Source organism: Myotis brandtii, unplaced genomic scaffold (assembly GCF_000412655.1).
Source record: "Myotis brandtii unplaced genomic scaffold, ASM41265v1 scaffold157, whole genome shotgun sequence".
Taxonomy (NCBI): Eukaryota; Metazoa; Chordata; class Mammalia; order Chiroptera; family Vespertilionidae; genus Myotis; species Myotis brandtii.
In genome coordinates this window covers 730163-755066 of record NW_005355708.1, presented here as the reverse complement: position 1 = coordinate 755066, position 24904 = coordinate 730163, and the positions used below count along the sequence as shown (strand labels likewise).

Genomic DNA, 24904 nt, shown 5'->3' with positions numbered 1-24904 from the left:
GGGGGTCCCACTGGCCTTGGGCCGGAAGAGGCTGCCCTGCTGGATGCCGCTGCTGTTGGCCGCGGTGGCGTGGTCCGGCTCCCCCGAGTCGCTCTCCGTGTAGCTGTAGGCCTGGGCTCGAGAGATGCCCTTCTGCTGCCGCCGCCAGGAGTTGTAGTAGGTGGGGTCGCTGATGTAGTGGTTGACGAAGGAGTGGGCCTTCTGGTGGTTCTGGTCGACCTCGTACTCGCTGTCGCTTCCCTGGGGGGACAGAGATCGGGTGTCAGGGGCCGTGGGGATATGCGGGGTGCTCGGCGCTGGGAGGTGCGGAGGGCTCTGGTCTGAATGTCCGCTCGGCCTCTTCCAGCCCCGGACCGGGGGCCCTTCGGCTCCCCGCACGGCCCCGAGGGTATGGTGCCCCCTTTGGCCTGCCTTGTGCGTCCTTCGGAGCAGGTCCTGGCACAGAGCCTGCGGATTTTGTATTTTTTGTGTGAATCCTCACCCGAGGATATTTCGCCATTGATTTTTAGGGAGAGAGGAAGAGAGAGGGAGAGACGGAGAGAAATATCGATGTGTGAGAAACACATGGATTGGTTGACTCCTGCACGTGCCCTGACCAGGGCCTGGGAGGAACCTGAGTGACATGACCTTGACAGGAATTGAACCCGGGACCCTTTGGTCTGCAGGGCGACGCTCTACCCACTGAGCCAAACGGGCCAGGGCTCAATGTGTGTCTTTTGTGTCTGGCTTCCTTCCCTGCGCGGAGTGTTTTTGAGGGTGAATGAACCCTGCCTTTTTATTTTGGGTATTTCTCATGCTTTGACACCTGGGGCCTTGCTGCCCCTGGAGGGACTGCCCCTCCCAGGGGGGGTCCATCCTCAGACGATGAGCTGATTTCAGAGCCCACAGCCCCCCGAATGGGCTCCCACATGCTCACCCACCGCTCCCTGTTCCTAACCACCCCAGGGCCAGCCCCTACCCCCCAGAGCCCCTGAATTCATTGGCCTCCCCTAAGCCTGCTTCCCCGGCTTTGACTTTCCCGTGGGCACCACAGTCAAGGTTCCTGCTCCCCTGCCTGCTGGCGGCCCCGGGGCTTCCCCAGGGGGTCCTGCATGGCACCGTGTGTGTGCCTTCTTCTTGGGACCTGTGAGCCGCAAACCATCTTTCAGAGGCCACTGTCTCCCGACCTGTTGGCCTCGCCAGACCTGAATGATAACAAAACCTACGTTTCAAAGCAGAGGTTCACGCCGGATAAACTGAGCGTCTGCCTAGGTCCAGCCCCTGACTTACTGCGTGACGGGGGCCAGGGCCAGGGCCAGGGCCAGGAGGGGAGACCTGTAGAGGCTCCTGGCACTGCCCACCCACGTGGGATCCGGAATGAAAGCCACACTCAATCATACAACCAGCATGAGAACAAGAGCCACAAGCATTCCGATGGTCACCCGAGGACCATCCCGAAGCTTTTGAAAAGCAATAGGAGGCATTACATTCGTTCTTAACATTGCTGGGACCGGGTGTCCTTGGCTTGCACTCCATCTGCCTATCGGGGAACCATCACGAGGCAAGAGTCGATCTGGGATGTGAAGTAAAATGGCATCGGCATCGGGAGCTGAACTGTGCAGCTAAAAATAGCATCGCCCTCCCCCACCCCAAGCTCCCGGCAGTGTTTGGAGAACGAAGAAGGCAGCAGATGGGACCGCCCTGACAACTAACTCTCTGGAAGAGAGGCTCTCGGATGTTAGCGAACAGCACACGCCAAACAGAACACAGCACAGGGCCCTGGCCCGGTGGCTCAGCTGGTTAGAGCATCATCCCGATACGCCAAGGTTGTGGGTTCAATTTCTTGGTCAGGGTACCTACAAGGAGCAGCCAATGAATGCGTCCCTAAGTGGGGCAAGGGGCAACACATCGATGTTTCTCTCTCTCTCTCTCTCTCTCTCTCTCTCTCTCTCTCTCTCTTCCCTCCTTTGTTTCTCCCCCACCTCCCCCATTCCTCTGTCTCTGCAAAAAAAAACAACAAAACAAAAAACGCAGTTCAGAAGACTGTACTCAGGTTGCCTCATTTCTGCCCAGCAAATGCGCGCTTGGAGCAGCAAGTGAATGTCCTCAGCCTCAATAAAACACACTCGAGAAACACACTACAGCCAGGAGCCCAGTGAGCCCAACGCAAACGAGCCTGGGACCATCAGCGCGTCCTGCTTTGCAGGTAGGGATGCGGGAGAGCTGGCCTTGCCCACTCGGTCCGAGCCGTGGGATCTGTAATGTGCACGTGTTCTTACGCAGTTCAGAAGACTGTACTCAGGTTGCCTCATTTCTGCCCAGCAAATGCGCGCTTGGAGCAGCAAGTGAATGTCCTCAGCCTCAATAAAACACACTCGAGAAACACACTACAGCCAGGAGCCCAGTGAGCCCAACGAAACGAGCCTGGGACCATCAGCGTGTCCTGCTTTGCAGGTAGAGAAGCGGGAGAGCTGGCCTCGCCCACTGGGTCCGAGCCATGGGATCTGTAATGTGCACGTGTTCTCGGGAACCGAAAGTCCCCTATGGCCTCTAGACCCTCAAGAGCAGTATCTACAGTGCACAGAACCATCGTGACACCATCTACGGAAACGCGACCTGAGTTCCCTGCTGAATTGTCACACCTCTGCCTGCAGCCAGTGAATTGTCACACCTCTGCCTGCAGCCAGTGAATTGTCACACCTCTGCCTTTCGCCCAAAGAAATGAAGAGCTGGGCTTGAACTCAGAGCTGCCTGATTTTTCCAAAGCCCACACATGCCCAGAGGTCACAAGACGGGGAATGAGAGCCCTGTCCCCTCCCGGGTGATAAATGCTCCCTAGTCAGTCTGCTAACTTATGTCCGCTGGCCCCCCTCCTCCTCCACACCCTCTCAGTCCCTGCCGCTGACCCTCACCCTCCTCACCCCTCTTCCCAGCAGAAAACCCCAAGACCAAGGCATGGGAAGTCCCTTGCTGGTCTCCCCGGGACGAGGTGCAGCACAATACGAGCCCCTTTCTCTGCCTCCTGCCCAGCTGCCGGGCCAGGAGGGAACAAAGGGGCCGCACAGACACAGTGAAGTATGGTAGCAACCATCAGGTAGAAACTGTAGTTTAACTCTAACCCTGCTGTCACCTCTGCCTGCAGCCAGTGAATTGTCACACCTCTGCCTTTCGCCCAAAGAAATGAAGAGCGGGGCTTGAACTCAGAGCTGCCTGATTTTTCCAAAGCCCACACATGCCCAGAGGTCACAAGACGGGGAATGAGAGCCCTGTCCCCTCCCGGGTGATAAATGCTCCCTAGTCAGTCTGCTAACTTATGTCCGCTGGCCCCCCTCCTCCTCCACACCCTCTCAGTCCCTGCCGCTGACCCTCACCCTCCTCACCCCTCTTCCCAGCAGAAAACCCCAAGACCAAGGCATGGGAAGTCCCTCGCTGGTCTCCCCGGGACGAGGTGCAGCACAATACGAGCCCCTTTCTCTGCCTCCTGCCCAGCTGCCGGGCCAGGAGGGAACAAAGGGGCCGCACAGACACAGGGCTCCATATGCCAAGAGTGGGAGGGGTGGGGGGGGCACCTGCTGCTGGGCTGTGGTGAGGTTGGCTCGGAAGCAGAGAGGTCTGGGCAGGCAGTAGTGATGCCATGAGGCAGGAGGCTGGGGGTCCCTCTGGTCCAGGGGCAGCAAGGGTTGGTGAGGGGTGGGGGGCTGAAGGGAGAGCCACAGTCTCTCTAGCAGGGCACCCACTGACTGGCTGGGACAGTTGCTAGAGGTTTGAGAACTGTGGCCGGCCCTGGGCCTCAGTCTTGGGGAGGAATCGCGAGACCACTTCGGGCCCATCCCAGAGGGGATGGTGTCTGGGGTAGGAGGTGACTGTGGGAGCCTCTCTGGGCTTCAGCATCCCTGTCTGGAAGATGGGTGGGTCCCTGCAGGCCGGAGGGTGAAATGAGCTCCATCAGCAAGAAGGCTGTGAAAGGTATTGTTAGGGAGAGAGCGAGGGTGGGTCTGGGTGGGAGGGGCCTGGAAGCCCCACCAGGAGGGATCAGAAGAGGCCAGGGGGTGGGGGAGGCTGACTCTGCTGGGGCAGCTCCTACCCTCTCCCCTCCCCCACATCCCACCCCTTGTCGAAGGGGGAGGCCTGTCTGGGAGGCTGGGGAACTGGTCTCTCGGCGGCGCCCCGTTGCGGGGCTCAGATCCCAAAGCTCATTCATCCAATCACGTCCCTGGCGCCTGCTACCATCTGTTGAGCACCTACTGCCCACCAGGAGGGATCAGAAGAGGCCAGGGGGTGGGGGAGGCTGACTCTGCTGGGGCAGCTCCTACCCTCTCCCCTCCCCCACATCCCACCCCTTGTCGAAGGGGGAGGCCTGTCTGGGAGGCTGGGGAACTGGTCTCTCGGCGCCCCGTTGCGGGGCTCAGATCCCAAAGCTCACTCATCCAATCACCTCCCTGGTGCCTGCTACCATCTGTTGAGCACCTACTATGTGCCAGACACTCTGTGGGGCAGCATTCCTGATGGGGGAGGGGGAAGGGAGAGAAGGAAGAGCTGGGAGCCAAACGGGCTGGGGGTTAGCTTCCCGCCTGCCTCCTCCCCCCAGCTCTCCCAGGCCAAAGGAAGGGGTTCTTGCATCAGCGCCTGCTCTCGGCCTCCTTCTCCGGGAACATCTGTTTCTTTTCTGAGTGGGGGTGGGGTGAGAAGAGAAGAAAGCGAGGGGGGACCAGGGGCTCCCATTCGGGCTTTCAACTCTCGAGCGCGGCCCTCGGTAATTGAATGCAGCTTCCCAGTGACGGCCCAGCACAAAGGGGGCCTTTCATGGGCAGCCCCGCCAGGCGGCCAGGCAATCAGGCAACTGTCTCAGCTCTGGGCCTCTTAACAGCAACTCAAAGCTACTCAATCAGCAATTACCAGGGCCTGAGGGGGGAGGGAGTACGGGGGAGCTCAGACTCCAGCCCTGGTGATGGGAGCCAGGAGGGGGCCAGCAGGAGGAAGGACCCCAAGAAAAGACAGGAACAAAAGAGAGGGAGCAGAGGAAAGAAAACCTTTCGCTTTTCTGCTCGTTTCTAGAGGCGGGAATTCGGCACCAACTCAGCAAGAGATGGGAGGGTTCCATACAGGCTTGCGGGCGTGTGTGGAGACCCTGGTGCCGGGCTGGGTGCCCTCGTCCTGCTGGGTCTCACCATGTCACGCGGGAACGTCTTGCCCAGATGACAGGAGGTCACCCCGTGCAGCCCCTTTAGGGACTGCTCCCAGGGCTGTGGTCTCAGGCGCTGCCTGCACCCAGTCCAGCCTGAAGCCAGCATGAGTCTGTCCCCTCCGATGCCTTTACCCTGGAGCCAGCCCTGGAGCCAGCCCCTCCTGCACAGGCTGTAGCCTGGGGCTCAGCGGTGGGGCAGGGTGGGGGGACATGCTCAGGGTCTCCCTCTCTGCTCGCCCTCTGGAGGCACAATTTTGTCAGGGTTCGGGTCTCCTGGTACTAAAATAGCTGGGAATCTCCCACGAATGTCCTCGGAAACGTTCATCTCAGACACAACGTCACACAGGCTACCTGTGTCCTTACAGATCAGGTGACAGCCAGTGTGTGCCCGCCCTCAGCTGTCAGAGGCCGCCCTGTGGCCAGGGCAGTGTGGGGTGTGGGGTGGGGTCAGGGTCAATCTCCCCTCTATGCCGGGCAGCTGGGCGGGGAGGCCAGGCTGCAGGGGACCCGGCCTCAAAGCCAGCCGGACCTAGACTTAAATCTCCACCGGCTGCGTTTCTGAGCTCTGTGACCAAAGGCATGCTGCTTGACTTCAGAGCCTCAGTTTCCCCAACTGTTAAGTGGGGATCTTCCCATCTGCACGGCAGGGCGGCAAGACGTTGAATGAGAATGTAGAAAGCGCAGGGCTCGGCACAGCCGGTGCCCAGCAAGTGCCATCTCCTCCTCCCCAGTCTCCCTTCGTCCTGCCTGCAGCGTGTTTACAGTTTGGTACAATCGGGGCTCCTCCCGGCTAAGGAGAAGCGGGAGACGGGCCTCGCGGAACCTATGAGACTCGTGGTCCAATCTGATGGACAAGAGCGAGCACTGAGAAAGGGTGGGACGTACTCAGCAGAGGGAGGGCGGTGGCAGAACTCAGATGGAACTCCTGAAAATGAAGTGTGGCTTCATTCACCACCACGGCAGCCAGACATGAACCCACACTCCTCCCTTCTATGCATGAGCCAGTCCTGTCACACTTCCGGCCGAAATGCCACCTCCTCCAGGCAGCCCTCCCGGGGCTTCCAGGAGATCTTCCCCCAGGATTTCTCACGGTGCTTTCTCTGCGCTGCAGGAGACAGGAAGCCCTTGGCTCACCACTTCCCTCCCGAAGTTAGTTACTGTGGTGACAATACTTTAATGAGACATGAAAAGGTGACTATTTACACACATGGGGTCTTCCCTCACAGATCACAATACAACATTCATAAGAGCCTGCCTTGCTCATTACTGGAGCCGCCACCTGTACACGGTGCCTGGTACTGTTTAGCGGGTGCAGAACAAATATCTGCTGAACAAATGCACCAAGGAAGGAATGAAGGGGCTCCATGGAGGACAAACACAGTGCTTACCCCTCCCAGCTGCCACAGAGAGCCCAACCTGTGCGTGGTGGCGCACAGTAGGTGTGCAGGAGGCCTAGAGGCGGAGCCTGGCTTCCTTTAGGGGGCTCCCCCCACCCACTCTTCTCCTTGTCTTTACCTGAAAATAGCGATAAACCCACCAGGTTTCCTAGAGCAGCGGTCGCCAACCTTTCAGACCACACGGACTGCCAGTGGTCCGCGGACCACCGATTGGTGGCCGCTGTTCTAGAGGGTTAGGTGGTGCCATTCTGGAATAATCCTTGGCGTCACTCCTGGAGTGGACTCCATAAACGTTCACTATTTTGATGGGGTTCTCAATAAAAACGACATAAAGTCTGATTTGTCCTGTATGTTTCTGTACTTCTCCACATCGGCTTAATTTCATCACAATGAGCTCAGCCGGGCCGCCAGGATCGCACAGAGAATGGAGCAGCCATCAGGAGCGGGTGCCGGCTTGGAACTTCCTTTCCACGGAGCTTTGCTTGTGTGCTAACCAGGAAGCTTTTATTCCAAGCTTGGGCTCTTACTTTGAAAACGAAGTTGGAATGAAGCCACACTTGGTTTTTAGAAGTTCCATCAAACAAGCCACAGGCCCTTTAAGCCTCAGCCTTGTGTGCCCCCCCCGCCCCAGGCCTGGAACCCCTTCTCCCCCAGTCCTGGAGGCCCAGCCCCCACCCCCACCCCGTGCCCACTGGGGACAGCCAGCCCCCAGCCTTCACCACAGCCCGCTACGGCCTTTCTCACATCCTATCATGTGTGTCTGTTTATAAGAAACCGGGACATTTTGTTTATGGCCGACCGTATCACAGGGGACCGGCTGGCCAATTTCCACCCGTGCTGGAGAGGGAGCGTTGGGTGGTCTGACTGAGAACATAAACCAGGCGGCACATGCACGGCTCACCCTCAGAGGACCTGGGGGAGCGGGCTTCAAAGGACAGGGTCTCCAGAGCAGCCCACAGAGGGGCGCCCGCTGTCCCTGAGCTGAGGGCCATGCCCTTGAGGCACCATCCCAGCAGGATTCACATCGTGGGGCACCCACCATGAGCCCCAGATTGAAAGTCGCAACAGGGGACGCCCCACAATCCACACACTGTCTGCAGTTGGGCTGGTCCTCGCGGGGGCGAGAGACCAGTCACAGGATTTCCTTATGCTGGTGACAAGGGCCTCAGAGGGAGGCTGGCACCTGTCTCTTCTGTCCCCGCCAGCCCTCAGGGAGCTCCCGGAAGCCAGGCCTTCGTCCCCATCACCTCCATGGCCTCAGGGTACAGGCTCAAGAATGAGTCCTGCACCCACCACCCTCACCACCCCAGACAAACATTGACATCCGGGCCTCCTTAGCTGTCATGGCACAAATTCCCATCTGACCCGGAGGCATAGGGGACAGGCTGCAGCTGAGGGACCGTTCCAGAGCAAGCAGACCCACGTGGTCCCGCCTGGCACTGCCCGGGCCCAACTCTCCCTTAACGCATCCCTGGGGCAGCCCTTGGACAGACAGAACTAAACTCCTTATGTTTTTGAACTTTACCTTGAGTGCCTAGAATCCAACTGCTCATCACCGTGTTCGGGGGGGAAAAAGAGAAAAAACCACGCTTCAGGGAAGCATGGCCTTGTGAGTCCCCGTATGCACGTGGCTGCAAGGGGTTAAATTCTCCGAACAGGATGCCAGGGTCTGAGTCACATGAGTCCCTGGGCGCCAGGCTGAGCTGGGGTCTCTGTCCCTGCTAGCTGAGCGGGGGCGTGAGCTCCCGCCTCCCTGGCTCCGCCGAGCCCATCAGAAACCCTGGAGCCGAACAAGGCAGCCGTGGGCGAGGGGCCCTGGTGCACGAGGGCCACAGCCGGATCGCAGGCTGGCTGGCACCTCTCACACGGCCCACAGCCCTGCTCCCTGCTGGCACCTCTTCCTTCTCGTCCTCTCCCAGGACCGGGCAGAAAGGTCCAGGGCGTGGGACACAGTGGCCTTTCTCGGTCCTTCCCGGGCAACCACCAGGCATGGCCAAGGGCGAGAGGGCTGGGGTGGGAGGCTGTGACATCACCTCACCGGAACGCACTCAGCCCCGTCTCCCCTCAGCCTGGGACAGCGTGTCCCCGCGTGGCCCACCTAATGGCAGCCGCTCTGAGGCTCTGTCTCCCAGAGGCACCGTCCCCTCCTTAATATGTGAGCTGACACTTATTGAACGGCTGCTGCATGCCAGTCCCTGTGCTAAGCTTCTCTCTGCCTAATCTCAGCGAATCCTCCCCACAGCCCCCGCCCCCCAGAGCCTGCTGCTATCCTGCCCATTCTACAGATGGAGACACTGAGGCTCAGAGAGGTTCCCTACCGCACCCAGGACGCCCCAGCTCACCGGCAGCAGAGCCAGGATTCAAACGCAGGTCTGAACCTCCAAAGCTTTGATGCCGTCCCAGTCCCTGCTGCCTCCCAGCCGTGGGGCTCCAGGGCACCCAGCCTTCCATTTCTGGGGTGCACTCTGACCCCGACTAGCTCAGTGTATCGGTTCTCCAGGCTCTGGCAAGACAGGCTGCTGTGTCAACCTCCCTCTCCTCGCCCGCCGTCACGGGCCTTGACAGGCCCGAGCCACTGAGTGACTGAGCATGTGGTGCCTCCTGAGAGTGTGAGGACCATGGTCTCGGGGTGTCTCACGGGATCACGGTTCCAGGGACCCCGTGAGCCCCGGGTGCAAACTCTGAGCAGAGCCTGGGAGGCGGCAGCTGGCCTGTATCCGACTTCCACATCGCTTGCTGGGGCCCCTGAGTCGCTACGGCCCACGAAGGGGAGGAGCTGGGCCCGCACAGGCCGCCATGCAGGCCAGCTCTCTGGAGGGCCTGCTCCGCCCCCGTCCAGCGCCCCTCACCTGACTGTCGGAGACTTCCGAGGGCTTCTCGGTCAGGCTGCTGCTCTCTGCCTGGATGAGGTCGTTGTACTTGGTGACGTCCTCATCGGAGTAGTGCAGGCTGCCCGGGCTAGGCCGGGGCGGAGACCTAGAGAGAAGGGAGGGGAGGGGGCTGAGAGGTGGCCTCACTCAGAGCAGCCTCTGGTCCCCGGTCCGGGGAGGCCCTGAGAGGCCTGGAGGCAGGAAGGCCCTCGGATCCCTCGCGCTCCTGTGCTGCTCTTCACAGGCCTGTGCCCTGGAAGGTGGCACTTGGGCTGGGGGCCCTGCCTGGGGTGGGGGAGGCCCAGGTGCTGAGGGTGCTGGGCTGAGCTCTTGAATGAGTCCAGGGAAGGTGCGTGTGTGTGTGTGGGGGGGGGGGGGGGGGGGGGGGAGGGCGGTGGGGCACACCTTGATCCTCCACCTGTGCTTCTAGGACCGCAGGCCTCAGCATCACCTGGCAGTGAATGCGACACAGCCCCTAGGCCCCCGAGACCTCCCGAATCGGACTCTCAGGGGAGGCCTGAGCCCTGCACTGTAACAAACTCCACGCACGTCCTAAACTCACAGGTGAGCTTCAGAGTCAGCACTGGGGTCAGAGAGCCAGGAAAGCACCGCCTCCCTCCCTCAGATCGGCTCAGAGATCACAGTGGCTCCCGGCTACGGCTACGTCATGCCCCACCTTTGAGAACTCAGCCCTGGGGAGAGTCGTGCATTTCCAGGTGAGGGAGAGGCCTGGCTGCGAGTCACCAGAGGACACACGCCTGGCACGCCTCCTGCCATGGATGCCTACGGGCTGGAGGCCGGGGCTGCGGGCTCCTGGGCCACGTGGGCTGAGGGTGAGGAGTGGGCAGGCCTGGGGTCCTCCACCACTCTGCCCTCAGGACGGGGTGCGAGGGGGTACTGCCCAGGGCCTGACACCCCAGCCTCTGCCCAGCCTGCTCTGGCACTGTGGCTCTGAGCCCCAGCTGTCCGCACAGAGGCCGGACGCCGCACGCTGCAGAAACGCTGCAGAAACGCTGCTGCTCTGAGAACAGTTCCGTGACCCGGGAACATGTCGCAGGCAACCCCCTGCCCCTCCGGCCTCTGGTGCCGTCTCTGCGCTGATTTTGTTCCAATCGACAGAGCGCGTCTTTACACTAAAAATAAAGCAGGAACAGCACTAGCCAAGGCTTCATGTAGGCAAGACAGGCAAGCACACGGCACGGAGGAGGGAGAAGACGGGTGCCCGGCTCAGCTGCCCTCGTGACATGCAGGTGAGTGGGGGCTGGCACGTCCCCATGGCTGGGTCGGGCTGGAGCCTGGGGCTCGTTTGGCACAGACGGGAATTCGGCGCAGGCCCAGCGGTGCAGGGACAGTCAGGGCTGCGGTGTGTGTACACTGTGGGTGCGAGAGGCAGGCCAGGCCAGGCCGGCGGTGAGACGCCCCTTGTTCTGTGTGGCAGGGCCCTGGAGCCAGCCTGGCGGGACTGTGGTGGCCATGCTGGGCCTGCCACCGAGGCCTCAAATGTCCCTTTCTTTGGAAAGCTGGCTTTCTCAGAGGGTGAGAGTGGGCCTCGTTGGCCAGCACTCCGACCCCCACCGCCACCCCTACCTCCCCCACCCCCCTGAGGAACACACACATCGCCTCTTCCCTCCGGGACCAGACAGAGACGTTTTGTGAGCTGCCCCTGCCCTTGGCCATGGGCAGCCCCGCGGCCGCAGGAGTCGGTAGGAGGGCCTGAGGTTGGACGGACGTGGGGGAGAGAGCTGGCGTGCCACCAACCGCGTCCTTCCTGGTGGGCTCTTAGATGCTGCCCTTGGGGGACGATGCTGAGAGTGCGGACTTGGGGGGCGGGGGGTGGGAGAAAGTGTTCTGCAATGACAGCGGGCATCGGGAGGACCAGGGGAGACGTGGCTACACTCGGGGTGCACTTCCTTTCCCGGGGGGCGGGCAGGTGGGGCGTCCACGATCGTGGGGAGCTCCTGGGGCCTCTCACTCAGGTGGGTCTGCCCAGCCTTGGTCAGGCCCGTCTCCCCTTGGGGGCAAGTGGGTATCATGGCTTCGGGCTGTGCCAGGAACAGCTGGCTTCAGATGGCAGTCGGCCCGTTTGCAAAACTGTGCAAGTTATTGGCCTCCTGCTGTGATTGGCGGAAACCCTGTGTCCCCACCTCCTTTCTCGCCAGTGTGCCCTCGTCCGGGCTGTGGGCCCTGGCCCCTGTCTGTGCTAACTGTTCCACTCACTGGGGTGGAGAGCCGTTTCTGGGACAGGGTGAGGCCGAGTGGGCACTGCCTGCTCTGCGGCCCTCCCCAGCCGGGCACTGCTGACCCTCCAACCCCCGTCCTCCACGCAGAGGGCCGCTACCTGGTGTACAGGCCGTTCTTCCGGCAGAAGGAGTTCTTGACGGAGAGGCGCCGGTTGTTGAGTTCCAGGGCAGGGAAACTGCTCTCATCCAAGCTCATCATCTCCCCATGGCCCAGGGCACCAGCCTTGCCACTGTTCCCTGGGGGGCAGGTTGGCATGGCTCGGTCACGCCATCCCTTCACGCTGGGCAGCGTCCCCTCCCCCGCCTCCCTTCTCCCCACCTGGCCGGCTGCCCCCTCTGTCTCTTGCTAGAGCTGAGACCAGACTAGGAGATGGAGACTGGGTAGGAAGCCCGGGCTGCCCCACCCGTGGGAGCAGATGCACTTCCGGGAGAGACACCTCCACCCGCCCCTGCGAAAGGGAGGCGGACAGGGGAAGGCCCAGCCCCGCCGGCAGGCTGGGTGCTGGCTCACCCGAGTCCGTCTTCTTGGCGTACTTCTTGCTCTGGCCCCGGATGATGAGCACGAAGACCAGGAGCAGGATGAAGATGAGGCCGACCAGGGCGACGACCACCAGGAACCACCACTCCTCGTAGAACGGGTTGGTTTTCTGGGCTGGAACACGGGTGGGGCGTCAGGGCCAGGGTGCTCGGCCCCTCTTGCCTCCAAACCTCCCATGCAGCGGGGTCCCTCCGTCCTGCTCTCGGTCTATGGGTAGGCGGGGCCTGTGCCCTCTGAAGGAGGTCAAGCCTACGACAAGGCTGGGAGGGGCAATCATCTCAAGTGCCAGCTCTGATCAGCTGGGCTCCCTGGAGGCCGTTTCGAGTGCTGAGGTTGCTTCTGGACTCACGAGGAAACAGTGCTGGGATTGATTAGTGATGTCTGCCAGAGACATAGGCTGCAGTGGAGGGATGGTGTGTTTGCTATTTTTTCTTTTTTTATATAAAAGTATATTTTTTATTGATTTCAGAGAGGAAGGGAGAGGGAGAGAGAGATAGAAACATCAGTGATGAGAGAGAATCATTGATCGGCTGCCTCCTGCACGCCTCACACTGGGGATTGAGCCTGCAACCCAGGCATGTGCCTTGACCGGGAATCAAACCATGACATCCTGGTTCATAGGTCGAAGCTCAACCACTGAGCCATGCCGGCCGGGCTCCTTTTACTTTTCCATTGCCGCCCGCGGCCTACCTGGACAGGCAGAGCCAACCTTGCGTTGGAAAGGTGCTTGTCTGGCCTGTGCTGGGCCTGGGAGGGTCTGTCCCCAGGGTCAGTTGGGACGGAATCTTTTTCTGGTAGCAGAAAGCAGGGTGGTTGGGAGAGGACATGGGTGGGTCTTTCAAATGCCTCTCCAGGGAGGGCTCCCCTTCTTTGAAGCCCCCAGTACTTGCTTTCTGTACCCGGCCTGTCTAATCCACGCTGCTGCCTGAGGTGGGGCTGGCTCCTATTTCAGCCCTCAAGCATTTATTTATTTCCCACGATCGGTGCTGTCAATCTGGCAAGGGTGGGAGTAGGTGGGAGGAGGGAGGCGGCGGGGGTTGGAAACTCCCCCGGTGAGTAGAAACTCTGAGTTACATGTCTGCCCTGGGGGAAGGGGCCTTGGTATTAAGTGGTCAGCGCTTAGCTTTGGGGTCATGGGCTTTGGTCGTAGAGGCCCCTTGTGAGCTGAGACACACCGGACGGGAAGAACGGGGAGAGGAGAAGGGGAGGATAGCAGGCTACCCCACCGGGGCCCTGCTCAATCAGGTGGTCCAGGCCTGTCTGTGTGTGCTCTGTGGGCCGCTGACTGTCTGTTTGGGGCTCGGTTTCTATGGAGACACACAGTTCATGGCCGGGCGCCCTTGAATCTCCTGGCTGATGAGCTCAGGAAGCTCCCATGTTGGGCCCACTGATTCATCCACAAGCCGGCTGGGCCCCCTGCCCAGGGCTTCGAAGTCCTTGAAAAGGAACCCACAGGAGCCACTGTCCGTCCCCAGTTTCTTCCGAAGCTGAACCCTGACTTGGGCCCTGGCCCAGGGCTCGCTGCTTTGGGGCACTGAGGGGACAGTGCGTTTCGGGCCCCACCCCAGCGCTCCCAAGGCTCTGCTGCCTCCCCTCCTTCCCCACTGCCCAGCCCCTGCACCCCTCACCCACAGGCCGGTACCTGGCACCGACTGGGAGGGGCTGCTGGGGGTGCCGAAGCCGTAGTCGTTGACTGCAATGACCCGGAAGTCGTAGCTCACGCCTGGCTTCAGGATGTCCATGCTGAACGTGTAGGAGGTCACCTCCTTGGGGATGTCTTTGATGAGGATGTCCCATAGCCCCTCGTCTGCAAGAGCGCAGAAGGGAGGACCCCTGTGAGGGGAGGCCCCGTCCTACCTGTCGCTCCCTGAGAGCGGCCTGTCAGGTCACCTGTCAACTCCACTCTCTAGTGCGGGGAGGCGCGCACCCAGGAGGTCCTCAGGAGATGATAGATACTTGTGCAGTATCTGACACTTTTAGCCTGTTTGTTAAGATTCTATAAAACATTAAACATGTATAACATGCAGAACAGATTGCAACAAGCAACCTGATATCACCATCTAGACAAAGAGATGAGCCTTTTCAGCCCTTATAGGCAGAATTCTGCATATTACTCTTTTTTAAAAAATATATTCTTATTGATTTCAGAGAGGAAGGGAGAGGGAGAGAGATATAGAAACATCAAGGATGAGAGAGAATTGATCGGCTGCCTCCTACATGTCCCGCACTGGGGATCCAGCCCACATCCTGGGCATGTGCCCTTGACCGGGATCAAACAGTGACCTCCTGGTTCATGCTGACTGGGCCTGCATATACTTTTTCCATTGCATTGCAAAGTGCTCCTCACCATTTGGCTGCCTCAGATGTCATCATGTGGTGCCCCCTCCTGTACTTAACCAGGCCCCCATGTTCCTGGTCCCCATCCCTTTTCAAAGCACACACAGTAGTGGCATCAGACAAGAAGAGGACTGTGTTTGAGCAGCTGCAGAAGGGATTGGGGTGACCATGAGGGTTTGGTCAAGTTGCCTGGATTTGAATGGACCCATCCTTAGGTCCCTCCATGCTGAAGAGCAGGGATCAGAGGAGTAGCAGGGACCAGAGAGGGTGGAAGGGATCCCCGTCTGTACTCCACCCATGTTGTCTCCAACTTTTGAGCTCTTGACTTCCCTCTCAGACCCCCAACCCCCACCTTCCGTCTTAACTATTAGCCCAAGATTAATGCAATGGCTCTTCACCCTTTCCCACAGCCTGCCGTCCCCAGCACCAGCCCTCCGCCACGGCTCTGAGTCCTGACCCTTCCGGGGATCCTGGCTCGGTCCCTCCTCTCACCCTAGTCCTTGATCCCGCCCGTGTGGACCAACTCACGGCCCCCAAACCCGGAACACCAGGCCCCACGCCAGGCCTCCCAGGAGACAGCGGAAAATCAACAGGCCGGAGTCCATTCTGGAGCCAACATTCCACAGCCTGGCACCCTGGCCGGCCAGCTTGGGTGGAAAAATCAGGTTCGGGCCCTGGTTGGGAGAAGCACACGGCCGTCTCCAGGCCAACTCAGCAGCCGGCACTGGAGGGCCGGGGCGGGACCATCTGGAGTGGGGAGAGAGCCAGCCGTACACACACCTTCCGGCTACAGGCGGGCTCTGAGCTGCGGTATGTGTTAGCTATTGGTGACTGTAATCATGCGCCTAAGATTAGGGCAAAGATGGGGTGGTAGGTGCCTCCTGGAACCCCTGAAATGAACTACTTGCATTGAGATGACTAGGGCTCGCCTGCCCCAAGGAGCTAACAGCATGTCCCCGGGATGCTCTGATGCCCCCTTAGAAGTGCCACCTCCTGCCATGCCTGGCTACTTCCCATTGTGACTGCCACTTGCTGCTCCTGCAGGAGCAGCAGAGACTGCGTTCAGTGTCTCAGCTTCAGTGGCCTAATCAGGGGTCCACGGAAGACCAGGAACAAGCCTCCGGCTCTGCCGACTCTGGCATCTCTGATGAACTCGGAAGCCTAGCAACCGGGGAGCTGGCAGTGGCTCCGCGGGTAAGGGGAGCCGGGAGGCGCAGGTGTCGCGGCGACTGTGAAACGGGAGCGTGCAGAGCAGCCCCTGCAGCGGCTCATCGGCCGCTCATCTGCTGATGGCTTGGGAAGTTCTTGTGATTCGATTTCAGGCTTGACAGGACAGGTTGGTGTGGTTACGGGAGCTGCCAAGCCAGTCCTGAGGGCGGAGATGGGCCTTAAAGAGGCAGCTGGGTCTCGGGGCGGGGGGGGGGACACAGCCGGCCTCCTTAGGGGACGCTGGTCAGTGGGGCTGCCTGGAGGACATGGGTGTTTAACCTCTGTGAGCTCAACTCTTTGCTCCCCTTGGTTCTTTTATTTTTTTAAAATCCTCACCAGAGGATATTTTCCCATTGATTTTTAGAGAGAGTGGAAGAGAGAGGGAAAGACAAAGAGAAACATCGATGTGAGAGAAACACGAGCCCGGACCAGGGCCCAGCCTGGGGAGGAGCCTGCGACTGCAGTACGTGACCTTGACCAGAATCGAACCCAGGACCCTTTGTTCCGCAGGCTGACGCTCTATTCACCGAGACAATCAGCTAGGGCTCCCCTGGCTTCTTGAACAACCCTCTACCTGAGTGGGTCCTCACCGGGCACTAGGTGCTGCTCTCTGGGGACTTCGGGGGTGTTCCTTAACTAAGGGTGCACCTCCCTGCTCCCCACTCCCACAGCCACCTATAGCTTCGCCTGGAGAAGCACCCGCGCCATCACAGGTGCCGATGACAGGAGCGCACCAGGTGGAGGGACTCGGGAAGGAGGCAGGAAGTGAGACGGGGGCTCCACAGGGACAGCGGCTCAGCCAGGGCGGGTATACCTGACGGCCTGGCCTCTATGACGTAGCGGGTGACGGGCCCTTTGCCGGGGTCTCCGCTGGACCAGTGGATGGCGATGGCGGAGCTGTACCGCACGATGATGGGCACTCCAGGCGGTCCCGGGGCACCTGCAAACGGCACACGTGGGCCAGGGATGCAGGGCACCAACGGGCACCCTGCCTGCCTCCCGGTGCCCCAGCTGGAGGGGCTGGCCCGAAAAACCAGCCCCGCCCGAGTCCCGGGAAACCCTGCAGGGTGAGGTCGGGGGAGTGTGTCTAAGGCTTGACCTGCTGATTCTTCCCTGTGTCTTACTCCCTCTTTCCCCCCAATTCCAAGTTTCAGGGCAGGAGAGGGACCCTGGGGTGATGCTAGAAAGGTCCCTGGAGCAGATTCAGGAGACCCGGGTGCCTAGTCCAACCCAGAACCATTAGATGGGTGACCGATCAGTTCACATAGCCCTCCGGTGCCTCAGTTCCCCACCTGTACAGGCCTTTTGGAATGCAAGGCCTGAAGGGATGTGTCATGGGGCAGTGGAGGCGGGCAGGACAATGGCAGAGCGGGCCCATGATAGGGGGAGGTTGCTTTTGGGGGGCTGAGTGAGCCCCTGACATCTCCCCTCCTGGCCTATGAGGGCACTGTCCCCCCCACCGCCTGTCTGAAATCCTCCAGCGCAGCCGCACTGGCTGTAAGGCAGGGGGAGAGGAGGCTGGGCCGCAGGAGAACCTGGGCCCTACTGCTTGGAGAGGAGGAAGAGCCGGGCTCCAGGGCCAGTTCTCCTGGCGAGGCAGGCGGTCAGGTAGCAGCCAGCCCGGGAGCCGGAGCAGCAGGAAGCTCACTTGGTAGTAAGAGGAGGGAGCCGGTTTTATCCGCCCCGGGTCCCGGGCCCCTTCTGTCTGGGGTGTCCTGCAGCATAGGCCAGTGCCTGTCCTCTGGCCCCCACTGTCCCCCTGGGCCCCAACCCTGAGTGCTGTCACTCATTTGATGTGCAGCCCTGCCTGCTCAGAGCCGGGCACACAGTAGGTGCTTCCTATGTGCTGGTGGGGCCAGGGAGCCAGTGATGGGTGACTGGCTGCTGAGCGAGTGTGGGTGGCCCTGGTGGACGCCTCTGGGAAAGGGGCTTCGGATGGAAGATCCCTGGGCCCAGGAGCTGGCGGGCCGGACCGGAGGCCAGGGACTCAGTGACAGAGCTGGGCAGCCCAATGCCCGCCCGCGCCCAGTCCCCACCCACGACCTTGAGGACCGAGTTTCCTTCCTTCCTTCCCTAATGTGTGTCCTGCCCGCAGTGGGACAGCCCCAGGGAGGTGTGAAGGGTGGGGCGGGGCTTTTAGGACCCTGAGTTCTTGCTCAGGGCTGAGAGATGGAGCTGTCAGTCATCTCCTGGACCACTGCCTGGCTTGGGGGGAGGGGAGGGAGGAGCATGGGAGCTGCTTTTCCTCCCTGCAGACCCTCTTCACTCACACCTGCAGGGGGCAGCTCAGCTCTTCCTTAACCCCCCTCACCCCCCGCCCTGTACTTCCTGTCCCCTGGCCTGCCCCCAGGACTCAGGTTAGAACAGTCTGTCCAGATGGGCATCTCCTGTCCCCATGCCACTGCTCGGCTGACAGCTCTCTTCCTGCTTTTGTTTCCCAGGAAAGCAGGCTCAGGTGAGAGGCCCACAGGGAGGGGCAGGGGCAGGGCAGAGGGGGGCCGGTGGCTCCAGGCGGCTCTCCCTGCAGCCCTGCGGCCTTGTTCCCATGGAGCCTGAGCCACACAGCTTCTCTGCAGAGCCAGGGGCGGGAAGGGAAGGTGCCCAGAAAGAGAAAGTGAAGGGCGGCCTGAAACGGCTGGGAGGGCAAACCCATCCTGCAGGTGAGCGGTGGGCAAGGCAGCCTCTCGGGGCCCAGCTCACATTCCAGAGGCCAGGCTAAGCCAGGCACTGGTGCAAGGAGGCCTGGTCCGTGGGGCAGGGGGGAGGGAGGAGGGGGAGGGATTTCAGGAAAAGTGTGGGATGGGCTGTGTTCTCTCAGGAAGGGAGGGAAGAGAGTGGCCTGGGAGGCAGGTGGCTTTGTGTTCAGGAGGGGACATTCTGCAGGGGTGACAGGGACTTTGGAGAGCTAAGCCCCAACCACCGTGGGTCCTAAGACATCCCCCAGCCCATGGACGACCTCAAGAGGTGTCACAAGACCCAAACCAAGCCACGCTTTCCTCTCTGGCCTCCAGCGCTCCCCTCCCTGCCCCTCCCCTCCCGCCTTAGGTGGGTACACTGCTGTGTTGCTCCTTTCTTCCCCTCCCCGAAACCTTGCCAGCCTGTCACCTCTGTCCAGGAAGGAGGCAGCCGGCAGGTGCTCCCGCCTTTAGCTCAGTCAGAGTCGCCTTCCTGCCTCCCCCCCCCCATCAGTGGTTCTCACAGCGGGTGCCAAAGAGACCCCCTCGGTCTTGCTCAAATGCACATTCCCAAGCAGATGCTCAGAGATTCCGATTTCCTGGGGCCCAGGAACCTGCACTTATCAAAAGAACCCCAGGGGTTCTGACCTCAGCGGCACCCTGAGACACTTCTGATGTCATGGGTGACCCTGACAGCCCAGCCACCTTCTCCCTCACCTCCATCAACGCACTGCACAGGCCCACACTGTGCTCTTGAGGTGCGGTGTGTCTGCCTGTGTCTGCTGTCCCCTGGCCCGGGAGCTCCGCCGGGGACCCCATCTTGCTCTTCCCGGTGTCTGGACACCCCTTCCCGCGTGGGGGGCTGAATGCCGTGTGTGGAGGGCGGCAGGTCCCAGGCCCGCCGAAGCTCCCCTACCTTCGCCCGGGCCCGTGGTGACATTGGCCTCGATCTCGGGCCCGTAGGTGAAGGTCTTGGCTCTGATGCGGAACCGGTAGGTCATGCCCTCCGCCAGGTCCTTCACCTTCAGCCACAGGGGGCTGTTCCCCTTCACGTCCACTGTCACGATCTTGCTGACTCCTGGGGGGAAAGCAAAGGATGTGGGCACTGCGGGGCCAGCAGGGGCCTGGGGGCGGGGGCAGCGGACACGAGGCCAGGCCGGCACCCTCGGGCACACAGCAGTGTCTCCCAGACTGATTCTCAGGCCACAGTCCTCCAGGCTGTGCCTAGACCGTGGTCGGCAAACTGCGGCTCACGAGCCACATGCGGCTCTTTGGCCCCTTGAGTGTGGCTCTTCCTAAGCCTTAGGAGCACCCTAATTAAGTTAATAACAATGTACCTACCTATATAGTTTAAGTTTAAAATATTTGGCTCTCAAAAGAAATTTCAATCGTTGTACTGTTGATATTTGGCTCTGTTGACTAATGAGTTTGCCGACCACTGGCCTAGGAGAAAGGGCCCCACGGCTAAACGGGCTTCAGAAAGGCTACATACTGCCTGCCTCCGAAATGACCACAGGTCCTTTTGCATCTGGAGGGAAAAGCAATGCACCATCCCGTTTAACTTAATAATTGTGCCCCAATACATTTTATAGCCCATTTTTGTTCCCCTCGTCACATCCTGTCAAACTCCAACTCCATCTTTCAGGAAGTGCTTCTGTAAAGACAGCGTAGCCCAGAGTTGGAGGGAACACACCTGCAGCCAGCTGAGGACAACCTGAGCCCCTACAGCCAGGAAAACCTGAACCCCTACAGCCAGGAAAACCTGAGCCCCTACAGCCAGGAAAACCTGAGCCCCTACAGCTAGGAAAACCTGAACCCCTACAGCCAGGACAACCTGAACCCCTACAGCCAGGAAAACCTGAGCCCCGACAGCCAGGACAACCTGAACCCCTACAGCCAGGACAACCTGAGCCCCGACAGCCAGGACAACCTGAGCCCCTACAGCCAGGACAACCTGAGTCCCTACAGCCAGGACAACTTCAGCATAGCCTGGGCTTCTAATGACAGAGTGAGCTGGGAGCTCACACCAGGGTCCCCCTGTCAACTGCACCCCAAACTGTGGCAATTAGAGGGGAGGCCTGGATGGTTTTCAGGAGGTGAGAGTTGGCGCTCTGTGTTTCACAGATCCAAACCACACCTCCCCCCGGCCAGTTGAACTGGCAAAGGTTAAACATCCATGTCCTCCAGGCAACCCCACTGACCAGCACCCCGTCAGGAGACCACTGTCCCCCCTGAGAGCCAGGACTGCCTTTCAGCTCCCATGTCCACTGAGCACACGGTCACTGCTGGGAGACTGGCTCCGCAGCCTGCGGGCTGCACTCAGACCCCAGCACTGGCCCCAGGGGCCTTGTGCATGTCCCCCAGCGTCCGTGTGTCCTTCCGCTGAGTGAGGGCATCCGTCGCATCTAAGGCTGGATGTTATGAGGCTAAAAAAACCGGCAGAGCACCTGACACGTGGTAGGTGCCCGATCTACGCATTGAATAAATAAAGTGCTGAGTGACAGACGGGGGGCGCTCAAGAGGTGCTTCCTGCAGGAATGAGGAGATCTGGGGGCGACGTGGGGACACGCCCAGGACCGGAGCAGCAGCTCTGGGTACCTGCTCCTTGGCATTTCTGAGCAAACCCCTCATCGGCATGGACCTGGGTTTTCCCTGAGGAAAGGGGGTCCTGGGTGCTCAGGCGGCCTGCTGACCTGAGCCCAGGGCTGAGGCACCCACCAGGGGTGCAGACGCCGCGCTGGCCAGACTGGGTGTCGCCTAGCCGCACGCAGGGCTGCAGGATTCTATCAGCTGGGCCACCACGGGGCAGACGGGAATATGGAAGGGTGTGGGGACATGGGGTCCAGACCCTGCTGGACAGAGGGACCAAAGGCAAAGCTCTCACGCCTCTCAAGGGCAGGCCGGGTGGAGGCCACCGTGACGAGTGCGCGCCTGTCCCGTCCCCGTGTCCCCTCCCCGTGACCTCTGTCCTCTCCTTCCCGCCCTTGGGAGAGATGGCCCCTTTCCCGGGCCTGCACCTGACCAGGTCTCCCAGGGCTGGCTCCCCTGCTGGCCCAGCACACAGTGCCACTCTGCAGACAGGAGGCTGCTGGCACGCAGGTAGTGGCGGCGAAGACTGAGGGCCATTGTTCCCCGGCTGACCCAGAACTGCTGGCCAGGTTCAGTTGTCGGGGAGCAGGGAGAGGGAGGGGTAAGCCCAAGGTGGTCACCTCTGGCAACCAGGGTGCCAGCTGGTAGGCCAGCCACATCCCCAAGGTCTTGCTGGGCTCCGGAACTGGACGCAGGCCGCTGGGAGCCCAGCCTCCTTCCCGCTTCTCTAAGCCACTAGCTGTGATTCTGGGCTAACCCACCTGGGGGGCCCGGGAGTGGGCCAGGGTTCCAGCCAGGGCCTGGAGGGCGGGGCGGGGCAGGGGCTACAGAGAGGCTCTGAAGACAGCCCAGGGTCAGAGGGAGAACTCTGAGGTCAGGGTTCATGATCAGAGGCTCACAGAGCGAGCGGGGTGCAATGCCCCCCAAACTTGTGCATCCTTCTGGGGAGAGGCTCTCATCTTTCATCAGATTCTCCAAGCGGCTCCTGACTCCACAGAAGGCAGAGAAAGCTGAACCCAGAGAAAGGCTGGACCTAAATTCTGGGGGGCATGCCTGGGCCAGGACCATCAGGCCCTCCCCTCATCTTCACAGGCCGACAGAGACCTGTCCAGCTTGGGATGCTGTGTCTCTCCCAGGTGTCCCTTCTCCCCCCTGCCTCCCTCCACGTCTCCCCCTCCCCTCCGACTGCCATCGACTTTCGGACAAGAAGAGATTGAAAACTTTAACCTGGGAGTTAGGAGACCTGGGCCGCTCCTCAGCCTCCCCCCCAACTTGTTTCACCTCAGAATTCCCCTTCCCTTGTCCTGTTCCCCTCCCCTCCCCCCCGACTGCCATGGACTTTCAGACAAGAAGAGATTGAAAACTTTTACCTGGGAGTTAGGAGACCTGGGCCGCTCCCCAGCCTCCCCCCCAACTTGTTTCACCTCAGAATTCCCCTTCCCTTGTCCTGGCCTCAGTTTCCTATTTAGAAGCTGGGAGGTGCTGGCCACATGGACTGCAGTGACGGCGAGGGGACCCCGGCTGGGAGAGAGCCGCCTCGAGGTGGGTGTCAGGCACGCGCTGGGGTCCCACTCACCGTCCACGGGGGTGCAGGGCTCGTACACCAGCCGGTAGCCCTCCAGGACGCCGTTGGGGAACTGCGGGGCCTCCCAGGACACGTTCACCGAGGTGGTGGTCAGCTCGCTGAACTTGACCGAGCTGGGAGCACTGGGGGCTGCGGGGGAGACAGCACTGGGTTTTCTTCCTCCTCCCCCCGACTTTCAAAGCCCCATTCGGCTCCCAGGAGCCAGCAGGGGTGGGGGCCCGGGAAGCAGAGAGCAGGGCTCTGAACGGACAGGGCAGGAGGGGTCGCCAGGGGTCATGGGACCCCCCTCCTCTCCACTGCATCTCAACACTCGCTTTCCAACCTCAGAGTCCAAGAATTCTTTGCCTAAAGTTAGAGAACTCGGGTTCCTCCTGCTAAGGGGCCCCTAGCCCTGGCTCAGAGCCCAGGCCCAGCTGGGTCCTGCCCCAGGGTCTCTGGGGGGCCAGGCCGTGTCCTGGTTTTGTGGGGCATCTCTCTCAGCTTCCCGGGGAGAGGGCAGGGGGTGCCTGGGCCTCAGAGCATCAGGTGGGCACTGAATAGATGGCAGAGCCGCCGTTTCTCTCGTCCCCGGGGCCGGGGCTCGACGCCCAGAGACCACGCTGTCACACGCAGCCAGAGCCAGGGACAGCCAAGCCCCTTGGAAGAGCCGCCTTTCTGGCCTGAGGACCCGGGAGCAACCCAACACCATGGGGATGGGTGCTCTGGGGGCGGACGGGGAGGACGGGAAGGAAGCCTCCATGGGTAGCATCCCGAGCTGGCTCCAGCGGGATGGCCCGGCTATTATTGTCGGGGCCACCCCCACGGAGCTGGAGCTGACCCCGACCCCGCTTCCGCCCAGCTCCGTCCAGCCCGGGACAGGCCGCGCCAGCGAGCAGCCTTTGAAGGAGGCAGGCGAGCTCAGGGGCCCTTCCGGCCTCCGCTCGGCTGGAGGGACGTGGGACAGAACACGGTGTCCTGCTGTGTCCGTGACACAGGCTTCCAGGCTCCCGGGGCTCACACCCGGCTGACGACACCGACAGAGAATGGTCAGGACAGGCAGGCGGACAGACACACAGATTCTCAGAGCGGAGGAGGGACAGGGTTTTCCTGGAGCCAGGCTCGTCCCCAAAGAAGAGAAAAGGCCACTTACAGAATGGGAGGCAGCAGGTCGGGAAAGACACTCAGGGAAGTCAGGACGAAAGGCGGGGGTGCAAACCCGCAAGGACAGAACTCCGTGACAGGCCAAGGAGGGGGCCTGGCGACGGCTTGGGACCAGCTCAGAGACCCGTCTCCAGCCTCTAATGCCCCTCATCCGGCGGGGGGACACTGGGAGGCATCACATCCAGGCCACCCATGTTCACCACGGGTAGGGGCACCCCGGCCCTGCCCATCCCCAGGGCTTCCGAAGGCTCAGGTGGAATCTGCCTGAGAAGTGACTGTGGACAGTACGCAGAGGGCTGGATCCGCCCCTGTGGCAGCAGGACGCCTACCTCGTCCTCCCCCCGGCCTCCCTGCCTCCATCCTCTCCCCACAGCAGTCTGTCTTTTGAAGAGCAGTCAGAGCCATCTTTCAAAAACACTATCTATCCCGGCCTGCGTGGCTCAGTGGTTGAGCGTCAACCTACGAACCAGGAAGTCACGGTTCGATTCCCAGTCAGGGCACATGCCCAGGTTGCAACTCGATCCCCAGTGTGGGGCGTGCAGGAGGCAGCCAATCAATGATTCCCTCTCATTATTGATGTTTTTCTCTCTATCTCTCCCTTTCCCTTCCTCTCTGAAATCAATACAAATATACAAAAAAATAAAAATAAAAACACAAACCAGATCCTGTTGCCCAGCCGCTTAAACCTGCCAGCGGCTTTCGTCACACTTCGATCATCCCGACTTCCTCCCCCGGCCTCCGGACCCTCCAGAACAGGGCCCCCGTGTTCTCGCCAGCCACCTGGCTTCCTCTCGGTCCCTCTGATCCCCTCCAGCCTCCGGACCGTGGCACCTGCTCTACCCTCTGGCCGGAACCCCCCTCCTCCGGCACCTCCCATGGCCTCTTCTCCCTCCTGTCAGCTCAGATGTCACCCCTCAGGGACGCCTCTGCAGGCAAACCTGCCCACAGCCACCTGTCCGTCCCCTGCCTCTGTCCTCCGTCCCGGCACAGCCACCAGAGGTTAATGCACCTCTGTGCGGTGTGTGATCTGTCTCCGTCCTCGGGGTGGGGAGTGGGTGGTGCTGTGGTCCCAGCACCTGGCACGTGTAGGTGGGAACAGGCAGGGAGAAGTGGGCTGGCTGGGCCTGGACTGGCCATGGGCAAGGCGGGCTATAGGGGCA

General features: G+C 61.0%; 1 protein-coding gene across 1 annotated transcript in view; it reads right to left on the bottom strand.

Annotated features, from left to right (window-relative positions):
• Positions 1 to 24904, bottom strand: part of LOC106725363 (protein sidekick-2) — a gene marked incomplete at its 5' end in the record, with an annotated part of 69422 nt that overhangs the window by 35427 nt on the left and 9091 nt on the right. Inside the window, 8 exons of the mRNA XM_014536204.1 lie at positions 1 to 240; positions 9411 to 9537; positions 11770 to 11908; positions 12183 to 12323; positions 13852 to 14016; positions 16570 to 16695; positions 19347 to 19508; positions 22596 to 22733. Of these exons, the coding sequence (XP_014391690.1) occupies positions 1 to 240; positions 9411 to 9537; positions 11770 to 11908; positions 12183 to 12323; positions 13852 to 14016; positions 16570 to 16695; positions 19347 to 19508; positions 22596 to 22733 (1238 nt within the window). The remainder of the gene's footprint in view (positions 241 to 9410; positions 9538 to 11769; positions 11909 to 12182; positions 12324 to 13851; positions 14017 to 16569; positions 16696 to 19346; positions 19509 to 22595; positions 22734 to 24904) is intronic.